Source organism: Nannospalax galili, unplaced genomic scaffold (assembly GCF_000622305.1).
Source record: "Nannospalax galili isolate Female #2095 unplaced genomic scaffold, S.galili_v1.0 scaffold1480, whole genome shotgun sequence".
NCBI classification, from domain to species: domain Eukaryota; kingdom Metazoa; phylum Chordata; class Mammalia; order Rodentia; family Spalacidae; genus Nannospalax; species Nannospalax galili.
In genome coordinates this window covers 286,809-307,878 of record NW_008346536.1, presented here as the reverse complement: position 1 = coordinate 307,878, position 21,070 = coordinate 286,809, and the positions used below count along the sequence as shown (strand labels likewise).

At 47.4% G+C, this 21,070-nt stretch overlaps 2 protein-coding genes across 2 annotated transcripts in view; both read right to left on the bottom strand.

The window, feature by feature from the left end:
• The window catches only part of Tmem269 (transmembrane protein 269), a 13,834-nt gene extending 9,140 nt beyond the window's left edge, over positions 1 to 4,694 (bottom strand). Inside the window, exon 1 of the mRNA XM_029568161.1 lies at positions 4,376 to 4,694. Coding sequence (XP_029424021.1) covers positions 4,376 to 4,694 — 319 coding nt within the window. The remainder of the gene's footprint in view (positions 1 to 4,375) is intronic.
• Positions 4,695 to 14,122: 9,428 nt separating this feature from the next.
• On the bottom strand, positions 14,123 to 21,053 carry CUNH1orf50 (chromosome unknown C1orf50 homolog). Its single transcript, XM_008842832.3, has 5 exons — positions 20,825 to 21,053; positions 20,593 to 20,708; positions 16,567 to 16,653; positions 15,133 to 15,264; positions 14,123 to 14,448 (listed from the first exon to the last, which is right to left on the bottom strand). The coding sequence occupies exons 1-5, from the start codon at positions 20,901 to 20,903 to the stop codon at positions 14,263 to 14,265; spliced, it is 600 nt and encodes a 199-aa protein (XP_008841054.1). The 5' UTR covers positions 20,904 to 21,053; the 3' UTR covers positions 14,123 to 14,262.
• Positions 21,054 to 21,070: the final 17 nt, after the last annotated feature.

Sequence of the window (21,070 nt, the reverse complement as noted above, 5' to 3'; positions counted from 1 at the left end):
GCACTGACTGCTCTTACAGAGGACCCAGGTTTAATTCCCAGCACCCACATGGAAGCTACAAACCGTCCTTAACTCTAGTTCCGGGGGAATCCAAAGCCCTCTTCTGACCTCCACGGCATTGCATGACACAGGTGCACTCACATATATGCAGGCAATACATTCGTACACATAAAATAAAAATCATAAATAAAATATTAAAAAAGTAAAGAGCCATAGGGCTCGGGGGGCAACCATTAAATGACCTAAAAAGGACTATATAACCTCAGTAGTATATTTCTGTGGACTCAGAAAATCTTGAAGCCTTTTTTGCTGATTCTGGGACCGCATGCATGTGAAAATAAACAAGCTTTCTGACTCTCCTAGGTGATGTGCTTGATCTCTTAGCCCCTAACCTGTATCTCTAACCTCATCTCAGAACCACACCCTTCCTGCACTGTCTCCAGCTGGATGAAGGACAGCAGGTCAGTAGAGGAGATGCCCAAGGTAAAGACAACAGTTTTAGAGAATCTCAGTGGCTAAGTAGAATCCATGCAGCCCTCATGTCCACTCCCTCTCTGACTTGCCCTGACCTCAGAGCACAGACATCCTCCCTGTACGTTTCTTGGCACCCCAAAGACCTCTGTCTGAGAAATGGGGTCTTGTTGTAGACTAATAGTTGACTTGAGAGAGGCCAAGCTTACTCCCTCAGAGGCCTCAGGGCCATCCTGGAACACCAGGCCCATCTCCAACAGAGGAGGAAATGACTTTCACAAAGTGAGTGTCCGTAGCACTCAGGAGTTCACAACACCTTTCACTATGTTCTTGCCTCTGGTCTGGGCCCGCTCAGAAACTCTTCCCTCATTTTATGAATGAGAAAACTAATGTGCAGAAAAATGGAGACATTTACTCAAAGTTACACAGTAAGTGAGCAGAACCAAATCCTGCCTGCTTGGGCCTCAGTCTCCTGCTTCTGCTTCTGCTTCTGCTGGGGGATCCCAGCAGGAGGAGGTTTTCGGACTAGAACTGAGGAAGTTCACTGGCAAGCCTCACCGGACAGTGCCAGCCTCTGCATGCAGAGAGACTGTGTCCAGGCCTTTGGCCACCCATGGTATCTCTCACAGCACCAGGGAGCCAGCTGCCCTACCCATCTTCACAACTGGTCTTGGGTCTATTGTTATACTATGTACAAACAAGTATGCTCCTTACACACAAACTGTGAAACAGACCCAGCCTTCTCTGAGACAGATAAGCCCCACTGGTTGGGATAAACATACCTGCCATACATAGGAATCCTGCCCTTGAGTGAAATGTGTAAGTTCTAAGGTGTTTTCCTGTCCATTTTGTCTTCAGTCATTCACTCATTTAGAAGCTGAGGCTCTGCCTCCAGACAGCCCCTCTGGACAGCCCCAGGCCCTTCTGGTCTGAGCAAGAATTGAGACAAACCACATTCTTTCCCACAAACCCTGCCACCAAGCTGTCAAAGGTAGAGAGAGGCTGGACTTGGACCTGGAGTCTCTCAAAACATCACTGAAGCCTGCAGCACCCATGGGCAGCCTCAGTCACCAAAGAAATTAATAGCTGTGTCAACAAAATCATCAGGATTGACAAGACCTTAAGCCCAAACCCAAGACAGGAAAGAGTGCAAGACTGGGAAAGCTGGGAGGGAAGGGGCAAAGGTAGGTTCCTGCCCCAGGAACCTACTCAGCACTCTCCTGGGTTTCAGGGATGACCCCAGCAAGACCACATACCCCAGTTCCTGAGCCAGTCACCCCATCACCTGCCAGCCTACCTACCATCTCCTAGCAGAATAATATCTCAGTGTCCAGCTAGAGAGATGGCTCAGCGGTTAAGAGCACTGACTGTTCTGATGGAAGACCTGGGTTCCAATCCCAGCACCCACACAGCAGCTAACAACTGTCCATAACTCCAGTTCCAGGGGATCCGACAGCCTCTTCTGTCCTCCGAGGGCATTGCACAACACGGGTGCACTTTCATACATGCAGCATAACACTCATACACATAAAATAAAAATAATGAATTAAAAAAGAATAGTATCCCAGTGTCTCTGCCTCTCAGGTCAGTGGGTGCCCAGTCAGTCTTCCAAAGACCAGCAACTACCTCATCTGCACTATTCCCCAGCTGTTTCAGTCTTAATTAATGATGAATCATCTGCCACATTGTCTACCCTGTTCATAAAGTACTTAGATACCTGAGATTTCCATTGGGCCTCCTGTTATCATCCTAACTCCCCAAGTAAGGATAGACAACTCAGAGAGGAGAAGACCTGGGGAGAGGACACACTGCCAAGTTGACTCACAACTTTGCCTTGAGTATTCTTTCCTCTATGTTCTGTCATCTAACATTAACAGAACTGATGCTGCGCTGGCTACATACTTACATTGCACTAGGGGCTGTGAGAGCCCCAGGTCCCTGCTGTCAAAGAGCTTACAGCTAATCTATCCAGGGGAATGGGACACATGCATGCATGTGGGGATGTATTAATTCAGAGTGGCACCTTATTTTACAGATGGAGAAACTGAGGTTTCCAGATGGGTAAGGGATTTGTCTCAGTGAATGGTGGAGCTAGGACTTGAATTGGGTCTCCTCTTTCCCAATTAAATGCTATTTGCAGCAAAATGCACAGGTCCCAGGAGCAAAAGAATGGGGAGTTGAGTGGAAGGGTTGTTTAAGTTCACAGAAATAATGAACAGTCCACTCCTTCAGCAAACACTAGCTCAAGAGCAAATTTGATTCCTGGAGCTGGGGACAGAAGTGTCGCAACCTGTTCTTATCGCTCAAGGAGGACAGTCAAGCACGGATGCCACACAGCATGGAAAAGGAGCAGAGGAGAGGGGCTAGCCTGACTGTGGGAAGGACCCTTCTCAGTCGAGGAGAGGCTATGGCAGTGCTCTGGCGTACAGGAGCAGATCTGGTCACATGCCAGCTTCTCCAGCCCCTCAGTCTGGAGCCCAGCTCCACAGCAGCTCTACTTAGCTCTCCAGCTCCAACTCTCCAGTCCCAGTTTCTTCTGGGGACTGTCCTTGGGTCTTGGGTTGGTCCTCTTTGGGAAGCTTCTCTGACACTTCCTGGAGCCTGTAGGTGCTCCTCCTCTGTAAAGTCACATCTTCTTGTGTGAGCTCACCGTGTGATACTGCATTCTTTATTGCCTTCAACCTACCTTGTCTTCCTTTATTCCTAGAGGGGATGCAACTTGAGCACAGACTAGGGTCCCCTGTGCTGAGCATGAGGCCTGACAATAGATGTTCAATGTCAGTTAAAATAGTACACCACTCTGGTCTTCCCAGGGCCCCTCACTGCACTGAATCTAATATACCCAGAACCTAGCCCTGTTGGTTGAGGCCTCTGCTAAGCCAACTTTGATGAACTCTCAATGCCCCAGTCCCTTGGGCACACCCAGCAGCTGCCCAGTCCTTATCAGGTGTTTATTGTATCTTCCTTGTTCTTTCAGATGCCTGCCCAGCGTGTGCCTTGTGTACTTGAAGAACAAAGAGAACAAGGCATCCACAAGGAGCCGAAGTCTGGAGCATACAAGAGTGTGAAGGGGCAAGTGCTTTGCCTGACTAGCATGTCCCAGCTGCCCTGGGCACACCAGGAAGGAAAGACCAACACTGGAGTAAGGGCACAGGAGGATCTCACCAACGTGGTGACATTTACCAGGGTCTCTAAGGATGGGGTGTAGTTGGTCTCTAAGGATGGAGCGTAGTAGGCAAACAGAATTTAAAACCGCAGTAAGGCCCTGGCTTCCAAGGGGAGGAGGTTACAGGAGAAGCTGGTGGGAAGGTCACAGCTGGGGCCTTCACAGATAGGACCCTGAACTGCAGCCCGTGGAGGGGATTTGGGGAAGAAACTGGGAAGGAAACCGGGAAGGAAACTAGGAATAAACTGTGATGAGTGTGAGAATGAGTAGGGGAATATAAAATCCAGAGCTGACTTTACTGGGAGTTTCTAGAAAGGAAAGATAGGTGGTTGAGGGCACGCACTACCGCCCCTTCCACAGAAGCCATGTCCTACAGAGACCTGGCCTCTTGGGGACAGGGTGCTGGTCTTTCTCACTAGCCTCACTCAGGTTGTCCAGGTGACCTAGTGAAGCCCAACTTCACATTGAGATGAGGAGGGGGTGGTCTGATACCCCCCAACTTCTTTGCCCACTCGCTAGGTGCCAGCGGAGATGCTCACCGGGGGATCTGACATTCCTAGATGGGGGTGGAGTCCCGTACTCCTTCCAGCTGCTGGCGGAGGGTCCGGCCCAGGCAGTGGCGTAGGGAGGCGGAGATGCTCACCGGGGGATCTGACATTCCTAGATGGGGGTGGAGTCCCGCACTCCTTCCAGCTGCTGGCGGAGGGTCCGGCCCAGGCAGTGGAGCCAGCCTCTTACCCCTGGTTCTTAGCTCACAATCCCGAGGGCAGGGGAGGGGCTCCAGGACTTTGGACTGAGCCTTAGTTTCTAGGTCTTTCTGTGAACAGCAGGGGGCGGGGCATGGAGGAGTCTCACAGGAAGGGCCTTCTTTCACCATCCTGGTGAGCCGGGTAGACTTCTTGAACCCGGACTTCTTGACATCCACAGTGGGCGTGTGCTCTGCGCCACAGTGGGCGTGTGCTCTGCACAAAGGCCCCTGCTGCAGAGTACGTAAGGTTGGCAGTGGGCAGGAAGTGCGTTGGAGAAGACAGAGCTGTAAAAGGACGCTGGGGTCCATATCATGAAGACCCCCTTGAATGTCAGCTCCCAGCGGGTAGGGTTTTTATCTGTTTGTTCTTTGTACTGATGAGGGGCTAAGGCTTATGGTAACACTTCTCAGATGAAGAGCTGAGGAACTGGGACTCAAAACTGAAGACAGTGTTTTTAAGAAGGGTTCTTGCAGAAGAACCCAGGACGGGTTCTTGCAGAAAGGTTATTTTGGTGGGCACTGTGGAGCAAGTGTCTTAAGTAGGAGGCTGGAAGGCCAAACTTACAGTAGGAGTAAGAGGAAGCAGCCCTGGGAGGACTTCCGGGGCTGAGGGAGGCACTCAGCAGTGGGGGGAAGAGCATCCCAGAGGGGCCAGATTCCCATGGGTAGTGTGCTATAGAATGTTTTTATTTCCTTCGAGACAGAGTCTCACTATGTAGACCACGCTGGCCTCGAACTCAGAGATCTGCCCACCTCTGCCTCCTGAGTGCTGAGATTAAAGGCATGCACCACCACACAAGCCTTGCTTTGTTTTTTGAGACTAACACTATTAGACCAGACTTGCCTGAAACACACTATGTAGTTCAGACTAGCCTTGAACTCATGGCAGTCCTCCTACCTGTCCTGGAAGTGCTAGAATTACGAGTGTGAGGCACCATGCCAGACCTGGAAAGAAACTTTAGCATTGGATAGGATTTCAAGCGCCAGTTCTAAGGTAAGGTCTCCACCTCACCTGCCCCACACCCACAGAATACGCACAGGAAAGGGTGGACAGGAAAGGGTGGCACAAAGAGGCCATGTGACACCACAATCAGGAAGGGAAAGGAGTACAATCAGGAAGGGAAGGTCCTAACCGAAGTCACCAGGCAGTCAGCACTGAGCTGGAGGCTGTACACATTAGCCTCAGCTTACTGGACCTCTGACTGGCCCTGACCTTAGTATCTGCATGCTCGTTCTACGCAAGAGGAAATGGTGGTTCAAGTTGTTGAATTTACTGTCAGTTATACCATTAATAAGGGCGAGATGCTAGATAGGATGACCGGGCTCCAGTGCATGAACCAGGGACATCTGGGGACATAAACTTGCCTCAATAGGCCTTAACGTATATGACAGAATGCATGAGATCCTATGTGGTGATGCAGATAGGGGAGAGGGTCTAAATATGATTGAGATGTATGAAATACATAAAAATTCAATAAAAATATATATTGTAAAAACAAAACAAAACAAAAACTAGTAGAGCTAGGAGCTAGGCTGGGGATATAGCCCAAAGTATTCAAGGCCCTGGATTTAATCTGCAGCACCTAAAAAAAATTAAACCCCCCTCCCCCAAAACAGACCTGAAACAATCTGACCCTAACGTCAGACCAAGGTGTCTCAACAACTGAAAAGAACTGGGATCATGTGATCAGAGTGTGCCACAATCCAAACCCAACATCAATCCAGTTCTATTATTTCTAAGTGGCGGACCACATAGAGCCTTGGCAAGAAGTCTGGTTTTTACCTAAGTGTTAGGAGAACTTCTTGGGATGTCCTGAAATAGAGGTGTCAGGATTAAGGATGCTGCTGGCAGCAATGGACTCATGTCTTAGTCCAGGCTAAAGGAGGAAGCTACTGCCCTAGTCCAGGCTAGAGACGTAGGTGGCCTGGACCCAGAAGGGTGGAAGGCAGAGTTGGTGCTGGCGAGATGGCTCAGTGGTTAAGAACACTGAATGTTCTTGCAGAAGACCTGGGTTCGAATCCCAGCACCCACATGGCAGCCAACAACGGTTTGTAACATCAGTCCCAGGGGATCTGACAGCCTCTTCTGTCCTGCAGGCATTGCATGACACGGGTGCACTTACCTACATGCAGGCAATACATGCATACACATAAAAAAATTAAAAAAAATATTTTTTAAAAAGGCAGTGTTGAGACTTGCTAATTGGTGTGAGGAGAGCAATGGACTGAAGGGTGGCTTAGCTTTTTGATCTCAGTAATATGTAAGACAGGTGCTCACGCAATACAGAGGACATGAGCTGATGCAGGTTTGGGAGATAAAATCAGAGTTATTGTGGACACGTTAAGTTTGTAATGACTGGGCTGGCAAGCTGAGCTGGCTCAGGGCTCTTTAGCTCATACTGCTCTTGAGAAGGACCTGAGTTCAGTTTCCAGCACCCACATCAAGTGGCTTACAACTGCCTGTGACTCCATCTAACACCACCTTCTGGAATTGGCTAGCACCTGAACTCACATGTGCACATTCCTCCCCCATCACACATGTACATATAATTAGATATAAAAGTAAAAACAGGGCTGGAAAGACGGCTTAGTGGTTAAGAACACTGGTTGTTCTTGCAGAAGACCCGGGTTCGAATCCCAGCAGCCACATGGCAGCTAACAACTGTCCATAACTCCAGTTCCAGACAGCCTCTTTTGACCTCCACGGGCATCGAACAACACAGGTGCACTTACCTACATGCAGGCAATACACACATACACATAAAATAAAAATAATAAATAAATAAAATTTTAAAAAAATAAAAATAAAAATCTTCATTTGGAGCCAGGCATGGTGGGGCACGCCTTTAATTCCAGCACTTGGGAGGCAGAGGCAGATGGATCTCTGTGAGTTTCAGGCCAGCTGGGGCTACAGGAAGACCCTGTCTCCAAAAAAAAAAAAAATCTTAATTTTAATGACTGAGTCAATTGGAGATTTCAAGTAAGGCTGCTAGACAAAGAAGTGTGCATGCACTTGGAGACAGATCAGAGCTAGAAACCATGCAGCAGCTTGGAGGTGCTAAAGCCTTGTGAATAGGTTAGATCACCCAAGAGAGAGAAAGTTTGCCAGGGTCCTGGCTCCAGAAGAGGGTCAGGATGCAGAAAAAGGGAAGTGGAAGAGAAACAGGACAGGATAGCATTCCAAATCAAGACAAAGACAAACGTTTCCAAACAGTGATCCACTGAATCAAATCTGCTTAAGACGACAGAAGCCTAGTTTCTCCAGGCACTTTGTAGCTCCTTTCTCCCAAGCTCCAGCTCTGTAAGAAACAAACCTTAGCCAGGGGTGATGGCACACACTTTCAATACCAGCACTTGGGAGGCCAAGGCAGACAGGATCTGAGTTTGAGGCAAGTCTGGTCTTCATAGTGAGTTCCAGGCCAGCTGGGGCTACAGAAAGACTGTTAACATACTCTGTTCCAAAGGCAAAATGTCAAAAGTATTTGGGAGCTTGTATCTAATCCTTAAAAGATTTTTAGGGTTACCTCTTCAGAGGGGGGAATGTTAGAGTACCCAAAAGCCCCATAAAAATAAATAAAAGGGGGGAAAAAAGACCAAAAAAACCCAGTAAGAGTCCACATGCATAATTTGTGTGCAGAAGGGATTTGGGGAGTTTATTGTTTTGTTGTTTTTTGAGACAGGGTTTCCCTATAGCCCTGGCTAGCTGGAACTTGGTCTGTAGACCAGGCTGACCTTGCTCTCACAAAGATCTGCCTGCCTCTGCCTCCCAAGTATTAGGATTAGAGATGTGTGCCACCTACCCAGCCTGCATGTGGGTTTTAATGCCAGAGACATTCTCTGGCCTTGGCATACCTCCGCTACATGCCAGTCACTTAAATACCAACTAAACTACTCCCACAGCATCTCTATTCTCATCTTGCTCCTATTTTTAATTTCTGGGGATGTCATCATGTGTTTGTGTGCATGCACACGTGTGCACATATACAGAGGCCAGATGCTAATGTCAGGTGTGGCCTCCATAGGTACCTGCATTTATATGTCCATACATCTGTGCGCACACACACACACCACGTACACAAAGTTTTTTAAAAAAATGACAACTATGACAGGCCCATTGACTTTTAGAAGCACACAAATTGGAGATACTAAAATACAAAAAGTATGTCTTACAACTGATGAAATTTGGCACCACTCCTTCTGACACTCTTCAGTCCAGACCCCCATCATCTCCTGCCTGGACTAGGGATGGAAGCTCCTCATGGTCTTCCCGCTGTCCAGCCTCTACCTCTTCAAGGCCAGTAGTACAGACCTCAGTTCCTCTCCCATCACTTCTGGCCAGTGTTCACTTCAGACTGCTGCATTTCCCCAAGGGTCAGGTCACTTACCAACAACTCTCATGTACTTTTGTCTGGAATTGCTTCTCTTCTCCTTTACCCATCTCTTCAGCTGCTAGAAATAAGAATTTTCTAGCCAGAACTGTGTGGGGACCTAAAGGCCCCACCTTGCAGAGGTCCGAGAGGAAGTTACTGGGGCGCAGCCTGAATTGTTTTAAAAGTCTGCTGAGGAGTGCATGATCAGTGTGTGACCACCCTTAAGATACACCCTCAGGGGGGAGGGGGATTTCCAGATGCCTTTATAAGCTCTGTAACACCTGCAATAAATGAGTCCCTGCTTGACTAGGCTCCCTCTTGCACCTGAGTGTTCCCGGTACTGGGGGTGGCATGAGCTGCTGAACAGCGCACTTACTCATCCCCAGTCATCACTGCACAGGGGTCGCTGGTTCGAACCCCCCACAGAACTGGATATGGTGAGACATGCCTTTAACCCCAATAGTCAGAGGCAGGAAGATCTCTGTGAGTTCAAGACCAGCCTGGTCTACACTGCAAGTTTCAGGCCAGTCAGAAATACATAGTGAGACTCTGTCTTAAAAGTATTTTTTCACTTGGGAGGCAGAGGCAGGCGGACTGTTGTGAGTTCAAAGCCAGCCTGATCTACATAGTTCAAGTCAGCTGCGACTACAGAGAGACCCTGTCTCAAAAAGACAAAAAAAAGTATTTTTTTTCAGGGATGGAGAGATGACTCAGTGGTTAAAAGCACTGGTTGTTCTTGCAGAAGATCCAGATTCAAATCCCAGTACCCACATAGCAGTTAACAAACACCTGTAACTCCAGTTCCAGGGGATCCAACGCCCTCTTTTGTCCTCCTCGGTACTGCATGACACGGGTACACTCACACACATAAAAGATCAAAAAATGTTATTTTTCTAGCCAGAACAATCTTACTGAACTCCTTTTAATGACTGGGAGTCCTTCTGTTGATATGGCTTGTTAAGAGCATGTTTGTAGCCGGGCGTGGTGGTGCACACCTTTAGTCACAGCACTCAGGAGGCAGAGGCAGGCAGATCTCTGAGTTCAAGGCCAGCCTGGTCTACATAGTGAGTTCCAGTCCATCTGCTAAAAAGAACATAACCTAGCTCCCAAAAGGCACCTTCCTACAGGAGGGCAGAGCTTCCAAAATGGTGGTTTTTCAGTACTAAGCAGGCATCAGCTCCTCTAAAATCTTTCCAAATTCTAAGTCACATCTTTCCCTTCCCAGTGTTCTACATTCCATTCATACCTCTATCAATTTATTTTTTGAGACAGGGTCTCAGGATATAGCTACAACTGGCCTGGAACGCACAGAGATCCACCTGCCTCTGCCTCCTCAGTGCTGGGATTAAAGGTGTGCACAACCACACCACCTCAATCTCCATTGTAAACTATGTTGCAATCCTTGACTTGCTTCTTCCTCTACTGTGAGCTTCTTTGAAATAGTGCCCTGTATTACCCAGCTGTTTATTCTCTAGAACCTTAACTGGGGGGGCGGGGATGATGGGGATATGGGTGAGTGTGGCTGGTGACAGCACTGCCACACACACTCCCTGGGTCCTAATCTCCTGGTTCTGTTACAAAACCACCTGGTATCCTTTAGCCAGGTAACTGGACTAAGCAGTTAAGAGCAACAGCACAGTCTGGTGGTCAGTGATGGAAGTACAGTTTTTTTTTAAATAGTTTTTTATGTTCATGACATGTGAGTGTACCCGTGTTGTGCAATGCGTGGAGCTCAGAAGAGGGCTTCAGATTTCCCGGAACTGGAGTTAAGGATAGTTTGTAGCCGCCATGTGGGTGCTGGGAATCGAACCTGAGTCCTCTGCAAGAGCAGTCAGTACTCTTAACCATTGAGCCATCTCTCCAGCTCCCCTCCTCCTTTTTTTAAAAAATTTTATGTGTATGTGTGCATTGCCTTCAAGTAGGTAAGTGCTCCTATGTTGTGCAATGCCTGTGGAGGTCAGAAGAGACCGTCGGATCCCCTGGGTCTGAAGTTACGGACAGTTGTTAGCTGCCATGTGGGTGCTGGGATTCAAACCTGGGTCTTCTGCAAGAACAACCAGTGTTCTTAACTGCTGAACCATCTCTCCAGCCCAGGAAGTACAGCATCTTGAACAGGAAGTTTCTCTTCAAAAATCATTGCTCTCCAGTGCCCAGCTCATAGTTGGAAATATCAAGTGAGGATGATCTGTATTTTGGATGAACCTGATGACTGTGTGAAGAATGTACTGAGAAGGGACCAAGGGGAAAATAGGAATGCCACTGGGAGGTTATTTTATCAAAGCTGGGAGACAAGTCCCCACCTGGGACAGCAATACTACCACAATCACTTTTTTAAAAAATTGTATTTTCACATGTGTTTTGCCTGCCATGTATGTAGAGTGCAACCGTGCTTGCAATGCCTGCAGAAACAAGAGGGCATTGGACCCCCTGGAACCTGTTATAGATGGCTGTTAGCTGCCAAGTGGGTTCTGGAAAATGAACTCAGGTCCTCTGCAAAAGCAGTCAGTGCTATTAACTGCTGAGCCATTTCCCCAACCTCACAGTTGGTTTTTCCCACAATTACTTTTTTGGGGGTCTTTTTGAGACAGAGTCTCCTGTAGCCCCAGCTGTCTTGAACTATGTAGACTAGTCTGACCTCAAACTCAGAGAGATCCATCTTCCTCTGCCTCCCCAGTTGAGACTAAAGGTGTGTACCACCACTCCTGGCCCCACAATTACTTTTAATGCTGTCTTTTAATAATAGATCTTTTTTCTGAAATGAGCACCATGGCAGAGTCTAAGATCTGATTAATGACTCTGATCTCTGCCTTCTGGTCTTCATGCACTTGTGTAATTCCTTCCAAAGTGTGGGCTGGCCTAGGGACTTGCTTCTAACCAGGAATACACCAAAGGCATGTCACCTCTGACTGGTCTAACCAGGATGGAACTTACACTCTGCTAGCAAGCTTTCATTCTTTCCACTTTGATGGAGAAATTTTCCATGTTGCAGGGACTCAAGTGGCAGGAAACCGAAGGTGACTTCTTGCTGATCAGCAGAAGGCACCCCTCTGTCCAGCAATCCTTGAGGAACCAAAATTCTGCCAGTAAGTGAGCTTGGAGGCAGATAGTATAGCCTTGAGAACTCAATCCTAACCTGACTGCAGCCCTGAAGTGTCTCAGAGGAATCCTGAAGCCAAAACCTGGAAAAATTGTGCCTGAACCCGTCCTATAAAACTGTGAATAAATTATTGTTTTAAACCACTAAACCTGTGGCAAATGGTTTACTTGCTAACCAAGCACCCACTCAAAACGTGTCATCACCACAGGTCAGAACCTCTGAACACCCAGGCAACTTTCTAGTCAGAATCATCCGCTGGCCCAGCACTTTCTTCCAAGACACGTGCAGCATTCCAGCAAGAGGCTTTGTAGCTCATTCTGTAGAACATCACCATGTGAACTAAAGGACAAGTATCATCAATGTTCCTTGTTAGATTCCAGCAGTCTTGTGCCTAGGCATGGACTGTTTTTAGCTCACAAGGTGCACAGCTCTTAAGGAAAGTCATGAACACTAGGAGAGGGTTGGAGCAGAAGCAAACTTAGGCAATTGTGGTCAAGCAGCCCTTTCTTACTTTCTTTAGAGCATATCACAATATATATGGCACTGAAGCAGTCATGCTGGACAGGCAATAAATTTAGCTAGTCCTGATCAACAAATAGGAAATAAGGTAGAGTCCAAAGAACCCACTCTGAGTCACAAGGAGAGTAGTTTAGCCAAAAAGGCCTTGTTCAGCAGGGTGTGGTAGCATACACCTTTAGTCCCAGTACTTGGGAGGCAGAGGCAGGCGTATCTCTGTAAGTTCAAAGTCTAGCCAAAAAGGCCTTGTTCAGCAGGGTGTGGTAGCATACACCTTTAGTCCAGTACTTGGGAGGCAGAGGCAGGCGTATCTCTGTAAGTTCAAAGTCAGTCTAGTCTACATAGTGAGTTCCAGGCCAGCTGGGGCTACAGGGAGGCCCTCTCTCAAAAAGACCAAAAAAAACAAAGGTCCTGTTCAGCACTGAGGAAGGAATCCAGGGGCCTCATGCTACAAGCACTCTACCATTAAGCCACACCCCCAGCCCCAGCTCATGACTTATTCAGGTAAAAATGAGCTTCAATCTGAGCAAACTTGCCAGGTGTAATGGCTCATGCCTGTAAATTCAGCACTAGGAAGACCAAGGCAGGATTATCACAGAGTCAAGGCCAGCCTATGCTAGTTTCAGGCTAGCCTGGGCTAGAGACCCAATAAATCCAAGGTAACTCATAACCTGAGGAAAACGCATTGGCCGTTTTCCTAGTTTTGCACTTCCACTGCCCTAGTCTCTCTTCCATACTACACTGTTTTTAATGTATGTACATATGTGTATACAGTGTGTGGGTGCTTGCAGAGGCCAAAAGAGGGCGTAAGATCCCAAGCTGGAGTTACAGGTGGCTTTGAGATACCCGACATGGGTGCTGGGATCCCAACTAGGGTCCTTTGGAAGAGTGGCAGGTCATCCATCTTGGCACTGAGCATCTCTCCAGTGCTTCCACACTGTCTTAAAGCTGCCATTTCATAGTTCTGCCCACTGCAGTGGCTGAACTCAGGCTGTCATCCTTACGAAGCCTTCAGCGTGAACTCCTGCAAAGCTAGCAGCAGCATTCTACATCTCTTCCAGTTCTCAACACTGCTGAGGCTCAAGGTGACGCCCAAACCTGGGCTTGGCTGCTCCTGGCTCCTCAGATGCTCCAGTCACTCTCACTAGGCAAAAAGGGCAAAAGGGCAAACCAGACCTCGCCAGCCATAAAGAAACTCCAGAATCAACATTCTCACCCAGCCACGCCAAGTTTTTGTTTGTTGTTGTTGTTTTAAAGATTTATTCTTATTTTGTGAGTGTTTTACCTGCATGTATGTGCACTATGTGTGTGCAGAGGCCAGATGAGGGCCCTCAAAACCTGGAACTGGAGTGACAGGTGGTTGAGAGCCAGCATGTGTGTGCTGGGAACTGAACCCAGGTCCTCTGCAAAAGTGGCAGGTGCTCTTAACTGCTGAGTTATCTCTTCAACACTGGGGTCCTAGATGAATCTGAAATTGGCACAGCACTACCTATGAGACAGTTTCAACACCAACCTGACACAGAAGATAGATAATGGTTCCCACTGGAAAATGGCCCACCAACTTGCTGTGGGAAGAAGGTTGTTCTTTCTCTAAAGCTTTGGCTTAAGGGAAAACCATCTGGAGAATAAGAAAAGCACTAGCCAGTCCTCTGAAATGGGCTGTCTGGGCATCAGTGGCCCTGAGAGGATCCCAAAAGAGGACCCCATGATTCCTTACCATCCCAACTGACAGCAACAGCACTTACATTCACCAGTCGCCCTCCAACAAGTTCATGATTCACCTACATGCCCAGTTCTCATGATCCCTCCCATCAAGCCAAGGTAGAGAATGTGGGCAACAGGAGGTGGTGGCAGTCAGGCCCTTGTCATGAGGGCTGCTGGTCAAAGTCGGTGTTCAATGAGTCAATCCCTGGAGGGTGGGTTCAGTACATGGGGGCACGGCCATCGGCTGGCTTAGCAGCTTGTCCATCATGCTGATTTTAGCATCTTGCTTTTCAATGTCCTCATATGGAGTCCATGACAAGTCATGCTGTAGCTTGTAGGCACCACGGAAGTTGTGTGGACAACCTGTTCCCCATTCCTAGAGAAGGCAAAGGAGCAGGTTCTCATAGGGGTAGGACATAAGTAAGACTTCTCTTCCTACTTATGGCACAAACCTCCATTTTGGCTTTTTACTTCAAAGTAATCAGAACCATCCTTGGTTACAGTAGACCCTGCCCCCCCTTTTTGGTTTTTTTGATACAGGGTCTCCCTGTAGCCCCAGTTGGCCTGGAACTCACTATGTAGACCAGGGTGGCCTTGAACTCACAGAGATCTGCCTGCCTCTGCCTCTTCCTCCTGAGTGCCCAGCTCCCCTCTCTTTTTTAAAGATTTAGTTTTACTATTTATGTATATGTACTTGGGGGATGGGTGGGAATATACATATGCCTAAGGCAGCCAGAAGAGGGTGTTGGATCCCTTGGAGTTGGAGTTATAGGCAATTGTGAGGCACCCAATGTGGGTGCTGAGAACTAAATTTGGGTCTCCTGGGAGAGCAGCAAGCTCTTCTAACCCCTGAGCTAGCTCTCCAGCCCCCAGCCCCCTCCCTTAGCAGAGATAATGAATGAAATAATCTAAGCACATACATTTTTTTTTTTATCATATCTGGGCTCACATCACCTCTAGGAAACCACTGACCAATCTTCATGGTTGCATTTTCATACGCATATGCCAGGAATTTCTCAAAGGCTGGAGTAGATTTGGGGGAATGAATGAATGTTCTTACCTCTGGAGAGATAATGGAGAAGTACTGCTGACCACTCTCCCGCTGGTAAAGATAGTAAATGTTGCCAGGTTTTTTCACCATATTACAAGCTACATGGTGCAAGTCAGCATCTCTGCGAGCATCCTCCAGCACCTGTAAGTCACACAGGTGTAATCAATGATGGCTCACAGGTAGCAGGCACTCACACCCAGATCATCCTAATCAAAACTCAAAAACTTTCAATGCTTGGAATCTTGCTGCCCCACAGCAGTCAATCACTGCTGGGATCCAAATGATTTTCAAGAGGTAAAGACGTTACTATGAAGGAAAAACACTGTTAAAAGAATAGTAATTTAAAATGTTTGGTGTGGCTAGCTTTGAGAGTTTCTTAAGTTCCTTTCCTCTTTTTTGGTGTCATGTACCTTGCTTTTATAAAACAAAACTCTTTTGCTTTGTTCCTCCTTACATGGCTTTATTGTACTGACCTTATGGTTCAGTGGTTAGAAGGACTGACTGCTCTTGCAGAGGACCCAGGTTTGAGTCCCAGCACCCACATGGCAGCTAAGAACCATCAACAATTCTAGTTCCAGGGGATTTGACCCCCTCTTCTGCACGCAGGCAATACACTCATACACATAAAATAAAAATGATAAAATATTTAAAAGAAAAACAAAAAACAACAGGCAAACAGCTGGACATGGTGGTACACACCTTTAATCCCAGCACTTGAGAGGTAGAGTCAGGCAACAAGTCTCTGTGAGACAGACCAGCCTGGTCTACACAGTGAGTTCCAGGCCAGCTGAAGCAACAGGGAGCCCCTGCCTCAAAACAATCAAAGACAAAGAAGCACCACCCTGTACTTAACTTCTGCTATGGCTTGGATGTCATCTGTCCCCTAGGGTTTCATATCCTAGGAGCATCCACCATTACGGTGACACAAGAACTGATGAAGGGAAATGGCCAAGAGGGAGGCCTTTAATCTCCTGAGGCACTGCCCCAAAAGGGAATACTGGTCTCCTCAATAGAGATTTTGGAAGAGCAAAGTAAAGGCAAGAGGTGGGGTATGCTGCTGTAAAAGTCTGGGCTTCACACTTGAATCTCTGGCTTCCTGTTTGGAGACGGGTCTCTCCTCCCACACAAGTCCTGCTGACAACATGACCCAGAGGGCTCTCCCCACAGCTACACCATGGCAGCACCATGCCTTTGAACCTCTAAAGCTGTGAGCTAAATGAAAGCCACTGTTGAGTTAGCCTGCCTCCAGCATTCCATCACAGCAGCACAAAATGGACTAATGCAACCTCTCGAGCTTATTCCTTGTACTTTACTCAAATCTTGTGCATGTCTAGAAGGTACTGAAAACAAGGCAGTGATTACAAGCTGGTTCAGCCAACCTCCAAACTAAGTGAAAATGAAAGCCTACCTAAACTGAACTGGCCTTGAACTTGCATCTCTTACCTTCCTAGCTTGTTGCTGTAAATGCTGGATTTGCTCCGCGATGACTGTCAGCTTGTTGGTAGCATTTGCTCGGATGAATTCATCAGCCTACAGATGGAAGAAAACCAAACTGTGGGGTGAAAAAGCAAGAGATTCCTATGATCTCATTTAGGTCCCAATATGAAGAGTTACACCAATAGCTCTGCTTCCACCTGAAGTGTTCTTTCCACTCTACTGCTGTGCACTGAGAATGTCCTGGAACACCCCCCACCCCCAAGGCCCAACTCAAATAGCAATGCCTGAGAAGCCCACACTGACATGACCCTATACCTAGAATTAAATGTCCCTTCCTGTCTATTCCACTGCTTTTCAGTCTGAACTCTAGTCACACTGAACTTATTTGGTTCTCCCACACCCTGATGTCTTACCACCAAAATGAATATGCCCTCCCCCCTTCAAATGACTTGTCCCCTTGTTCTGCATGACTAAGCCCTCCCATTTGTGAGTATGTGCACACGTGGAGGCCAGAAGTCGAAGATGTTTTCTTCAATCATGCTCCACCTTTTTTTTTTTTTCGGTCTTTTTTGAGATAGGGCCTCCCTGTAGCCCCAGCTGGCCTGGAACTCACTATGCAGAACAGGCTGGCCTTGAACTTGCAGAAATCTGCCTGCCTCTGCCTCCTGAGTGCTGGTCTTCCTTTTTTTTTTTTTTTTTGAGTTACGGTTTCTCCCTGACCAGCTCACTGATTCAAAAGCCTGGCTGGCTGGCTCTAGGGAGCCACCTGTCTCTACCCACTCCACCCCCATACTCTCAGTGCTGAGATTACGGACACAAGCTGCCAACCCATCTTTTACATAGGTGCTAGAGATCTGAACTCAGGTTCTCAACCGACTGGGCTACCCAGCCCCAATATTTTAAAAACTGTTAATGAGATATTTTATATTTCATGTAAAATCTTCAAAATGGAGCATACATTATATACTTGGTACATCTCAACATGGGTGTGAAATGGTCATTGGAAATGCTGGATCTGTATTTAAACATCATTACATTATAATTGAAAGTCAATTTACATACTCAAATTGTCCCAAATGTTCAGTTCCAATAACTGAATCAACTACCAGATTTTTAAAATTCAATTAAAATTAAATAAAAGCATTCAGTCTCCCAATCACACTAACCACACAATCCAAGTGTTCAACAGCCATATGTACTCCAGAATAATAATGTATTACAATTATGTGGTAGAAACACGTCACAGGAAAAAAAGAAAAATGAAAGAAAGAACTGCTTTCTTATCAGTAAGTGATGAGAAATGTGGGCATTTCATGTATAAAGTTATTAAAATTCAATTAACAATACTGTTTGAGCTCCATGCATGTAATCCTAGAACTTGGAGGCCGAGGCAGGAGGATTGCTACAAGTCCAGCCTAGGCTATACAGTGAGTGAGAGATCAGGCTGAGCTACATATCAAGACAGTCTCAAAATAAATATTAATTAAAATTTTAAAAATATACACTACTTGAATAGGGTTGGGTATGGCCTTCAGATAAGGTCAATGAGAACCCACGCACAGTGGCACAGGCCTGAAATCTCAGCACTCAGGAGGCTGAAAAAGTTGGATTGCCAGGAGGGTGAGGCCAGGCTGAGGTATACAATGGGTTAAAGGGCAGCCTGAAGTACATTAAAAAAATACTGTCTCAGGGACTAGAGATATGGCTTAGCAGTTAAGAGTACTGGCTGTGGTGCACGCTTTTAATCCCAGCACTCAGGAGGCAGAGGCAGGCAGATCTCTGAGTTCAAGGCCAGCCTGGTCTATATAGCAACTTTCAGGTGAGTTGAGCTACAGGAAGACCCTGCTTCAAAAAGACCAAAAAAAAAAAAAAAAAGAACACTGGCTACTCTTGCAGAAGGCCTGGGTTCAATTGCCAGAACCCACATGGCAGCTAACAACTGCCCATAATTTCCATTTCAGGGGATCCAACACCACCTTCTGGCCTCTGAGAACATTGCATACATGGGTACACTTAAATCCATGTGGGCAAAACCCTCATACACATAAATAAAAACAAATTCAAAAGGAAAAAAAAGCTACTGTCTCAAAAACCACACAGTTGGCCAGGCATGTTGGCACATGCCTTTAGTTTCAGCACTCAGGAGGCGGAGGCAGGTGAATTTCTGTGGGTTCAAGGCTAGCCTTGTATACACAGGGAATTCTGGGCCAGCCAAAACCAAAACCAACACCAAAAAAATACAAAAAACTCCACACAGCTGAAGAGTAGTGAGGGTAGGTGCAGTGATCTACGCCAGTGCAACTACTGGAAGGCCAGGAGTTTGAGGCCAACCTAGGCAACACAGTAAAACTTCTCTAGGGAAATGACTCCGTGGAGGACCTGAGTTTGGGTCCCCAGAACACATGTAAAAAACCAGATGGGGCAGTATGAGGCTGAAATTCCAGTCCTGGGGGACTGAAGGGTGATAGAGACCCACAGATCCCTGGGGCTTGCTATCCAACCAGCCTTGCCAAACTGTGAGCTCTAGATTCAGCAAGAGAGACTCCCAGTACTCAGGAGGCAGAGGCAGGCGGATCTCTAAGGTTGAGGTCAGCCTGGTCTACATATTGAGTTCCAAGACAGCTGGGGCTACAAGGAGACCGTCTCAAAAAGACCAAAAAAGAGGCAGAGGGAGGCAGATCTCTGTGAGGTCGAGGTCAGCCTGGTCTACAGAGTGAGTTTCAGGACAGCTGGGGCTACAAGGAGACCCTGTCTCAAAAAGATGAAAAAAAAAAACCAAACTCAACCTCCCAAAGCTTTCTGAATACACACTAAGTCGGGGGTCAGAAGTCAGTCCTGTCTGCAAGTGTATTTCAGTATGCAGACAGTAGTATGTTGACTCAATTTGTCTTTGAAGTGTTTGCTTCTGAAGGATGGATTATGTTGGAGAAACAGAAGCAACATAGTAAAATGTCCTTTATGTTTCACTAGATGATATAAAAGACAAAAACTGTGTTCCCTCTTTCCTTGGTTCAGGCTACTGTAACAAACACGATGACCACTCACAAATATCCAAAATGTTGTTTGCCCAAGATTTTGTCGTTGGCAACCTCCCTTCCAACAAGTGATCTGACTAAACAGACATGTGATGTTCTCCTAATTCATCAAAGTTTGACTTTGCTCCCACCTCTCTGAAAAAGAGAAGTTACATGTTTTTAATTAAAAGGGCTTTCCTAAGTATTTGAATTTTTCTTAAATAAAACAGAGATGTTTATGTGAATGATTTGGGCACATTAATCATTAACTTTATTGAGCAAAACAAAATCTTTTGAACATGATCAAGGCCAAATTGGACAGTGCGCACAAAGATGACAGAGGACAATAAGCAGCCGGGCTCTGCAAGTCTTCCTAAGACATGAGAGGGAACTTGGTTTTCCACTTCACTCTAGGACCTCCTGCCTCAAACCGCTCATTTTACAGATAGACGCTGAGGTCCGAGAGAAGCAATTTGCCTGAAGTTAGTGTATCCAAACTTATCTATCGCTTTCCTCTCTTTTCATTTCTTCTTTATTTTACCATTTTGACCACGGGTGTAGGAAGCCTTGGATATAGGGTTGATCATAGGAATATCGTACCCAGGGAACGAGGACATAGGACAAAACAGATTCTTCGCTCCTAAGAGGGTGAAATTCACCAGGTGTGGTAGCACACCCCTCTAATAGTCTTTGAGATTTTGATATTTGAAGCGAGCCTGGGCTATCCAGCAAGGTGAAACTGTCTCAACATATTTTTTAAAGGAAAAGATGCAGAGAAGGAAAACATCTAAGTTCTACACGCTCTTGGGCAACAAAGATCTTACAGGAGGCAACATAAAGTACGTGTACTTGTGCATCTTTAAGGGTCTGGGTTAGAGTGACCCTCTTCATGTGTGAAATGGAAACTGTGGCAACTCACAAGCCTGTCCTAAGGCGCAACTGCAATGTGAGGTCCGAGCCGAAAGACGCGGGCTGAACTAGGAAGGTGGTGGTTCGCTTCCCCGACGCGCCGGCTCACCTTCTGCACCTGCTCAGCGAGCGCCACGAGGTCTAAGGGGTCCCCGACCCGGTGGGTGTGGTAGGGGCTCACCAGAGCCAGGCCGTCGGGGGTCGCGGTGAGCTCCACCAGGGCTGCTGTGACACACACCCAGGAACAGAGGCGTAAGCACCAGCCCTCGGCCTCCCGCGAGGCCGCAGAGGCGCCCGCCCCGCCCCGCCTTCGTCCCTGGGGCAGTCCGCGCCCCACGTACCTCCTGGACCTGCGGCCGCCTGCGCACCTTGGCTTTCCGTGACTCCCCCTGCTCGACCCGGCGCCGCAGCGTCCTCCATAACCGGACTTCAGCCTCGCCACCAGTGGTTCAGCACCGAGCCGAAAGCGCAAGCGCACAAAGGCTTGTGGGCGGAGCTTCCGCATTCCCTGGCCATTCCTCAAGCTCCGCCTGAGTTTAGAGGCAAGGCTCCTCGGAGAGGCGGGGCTTCGGCTTGATTGACGGCAG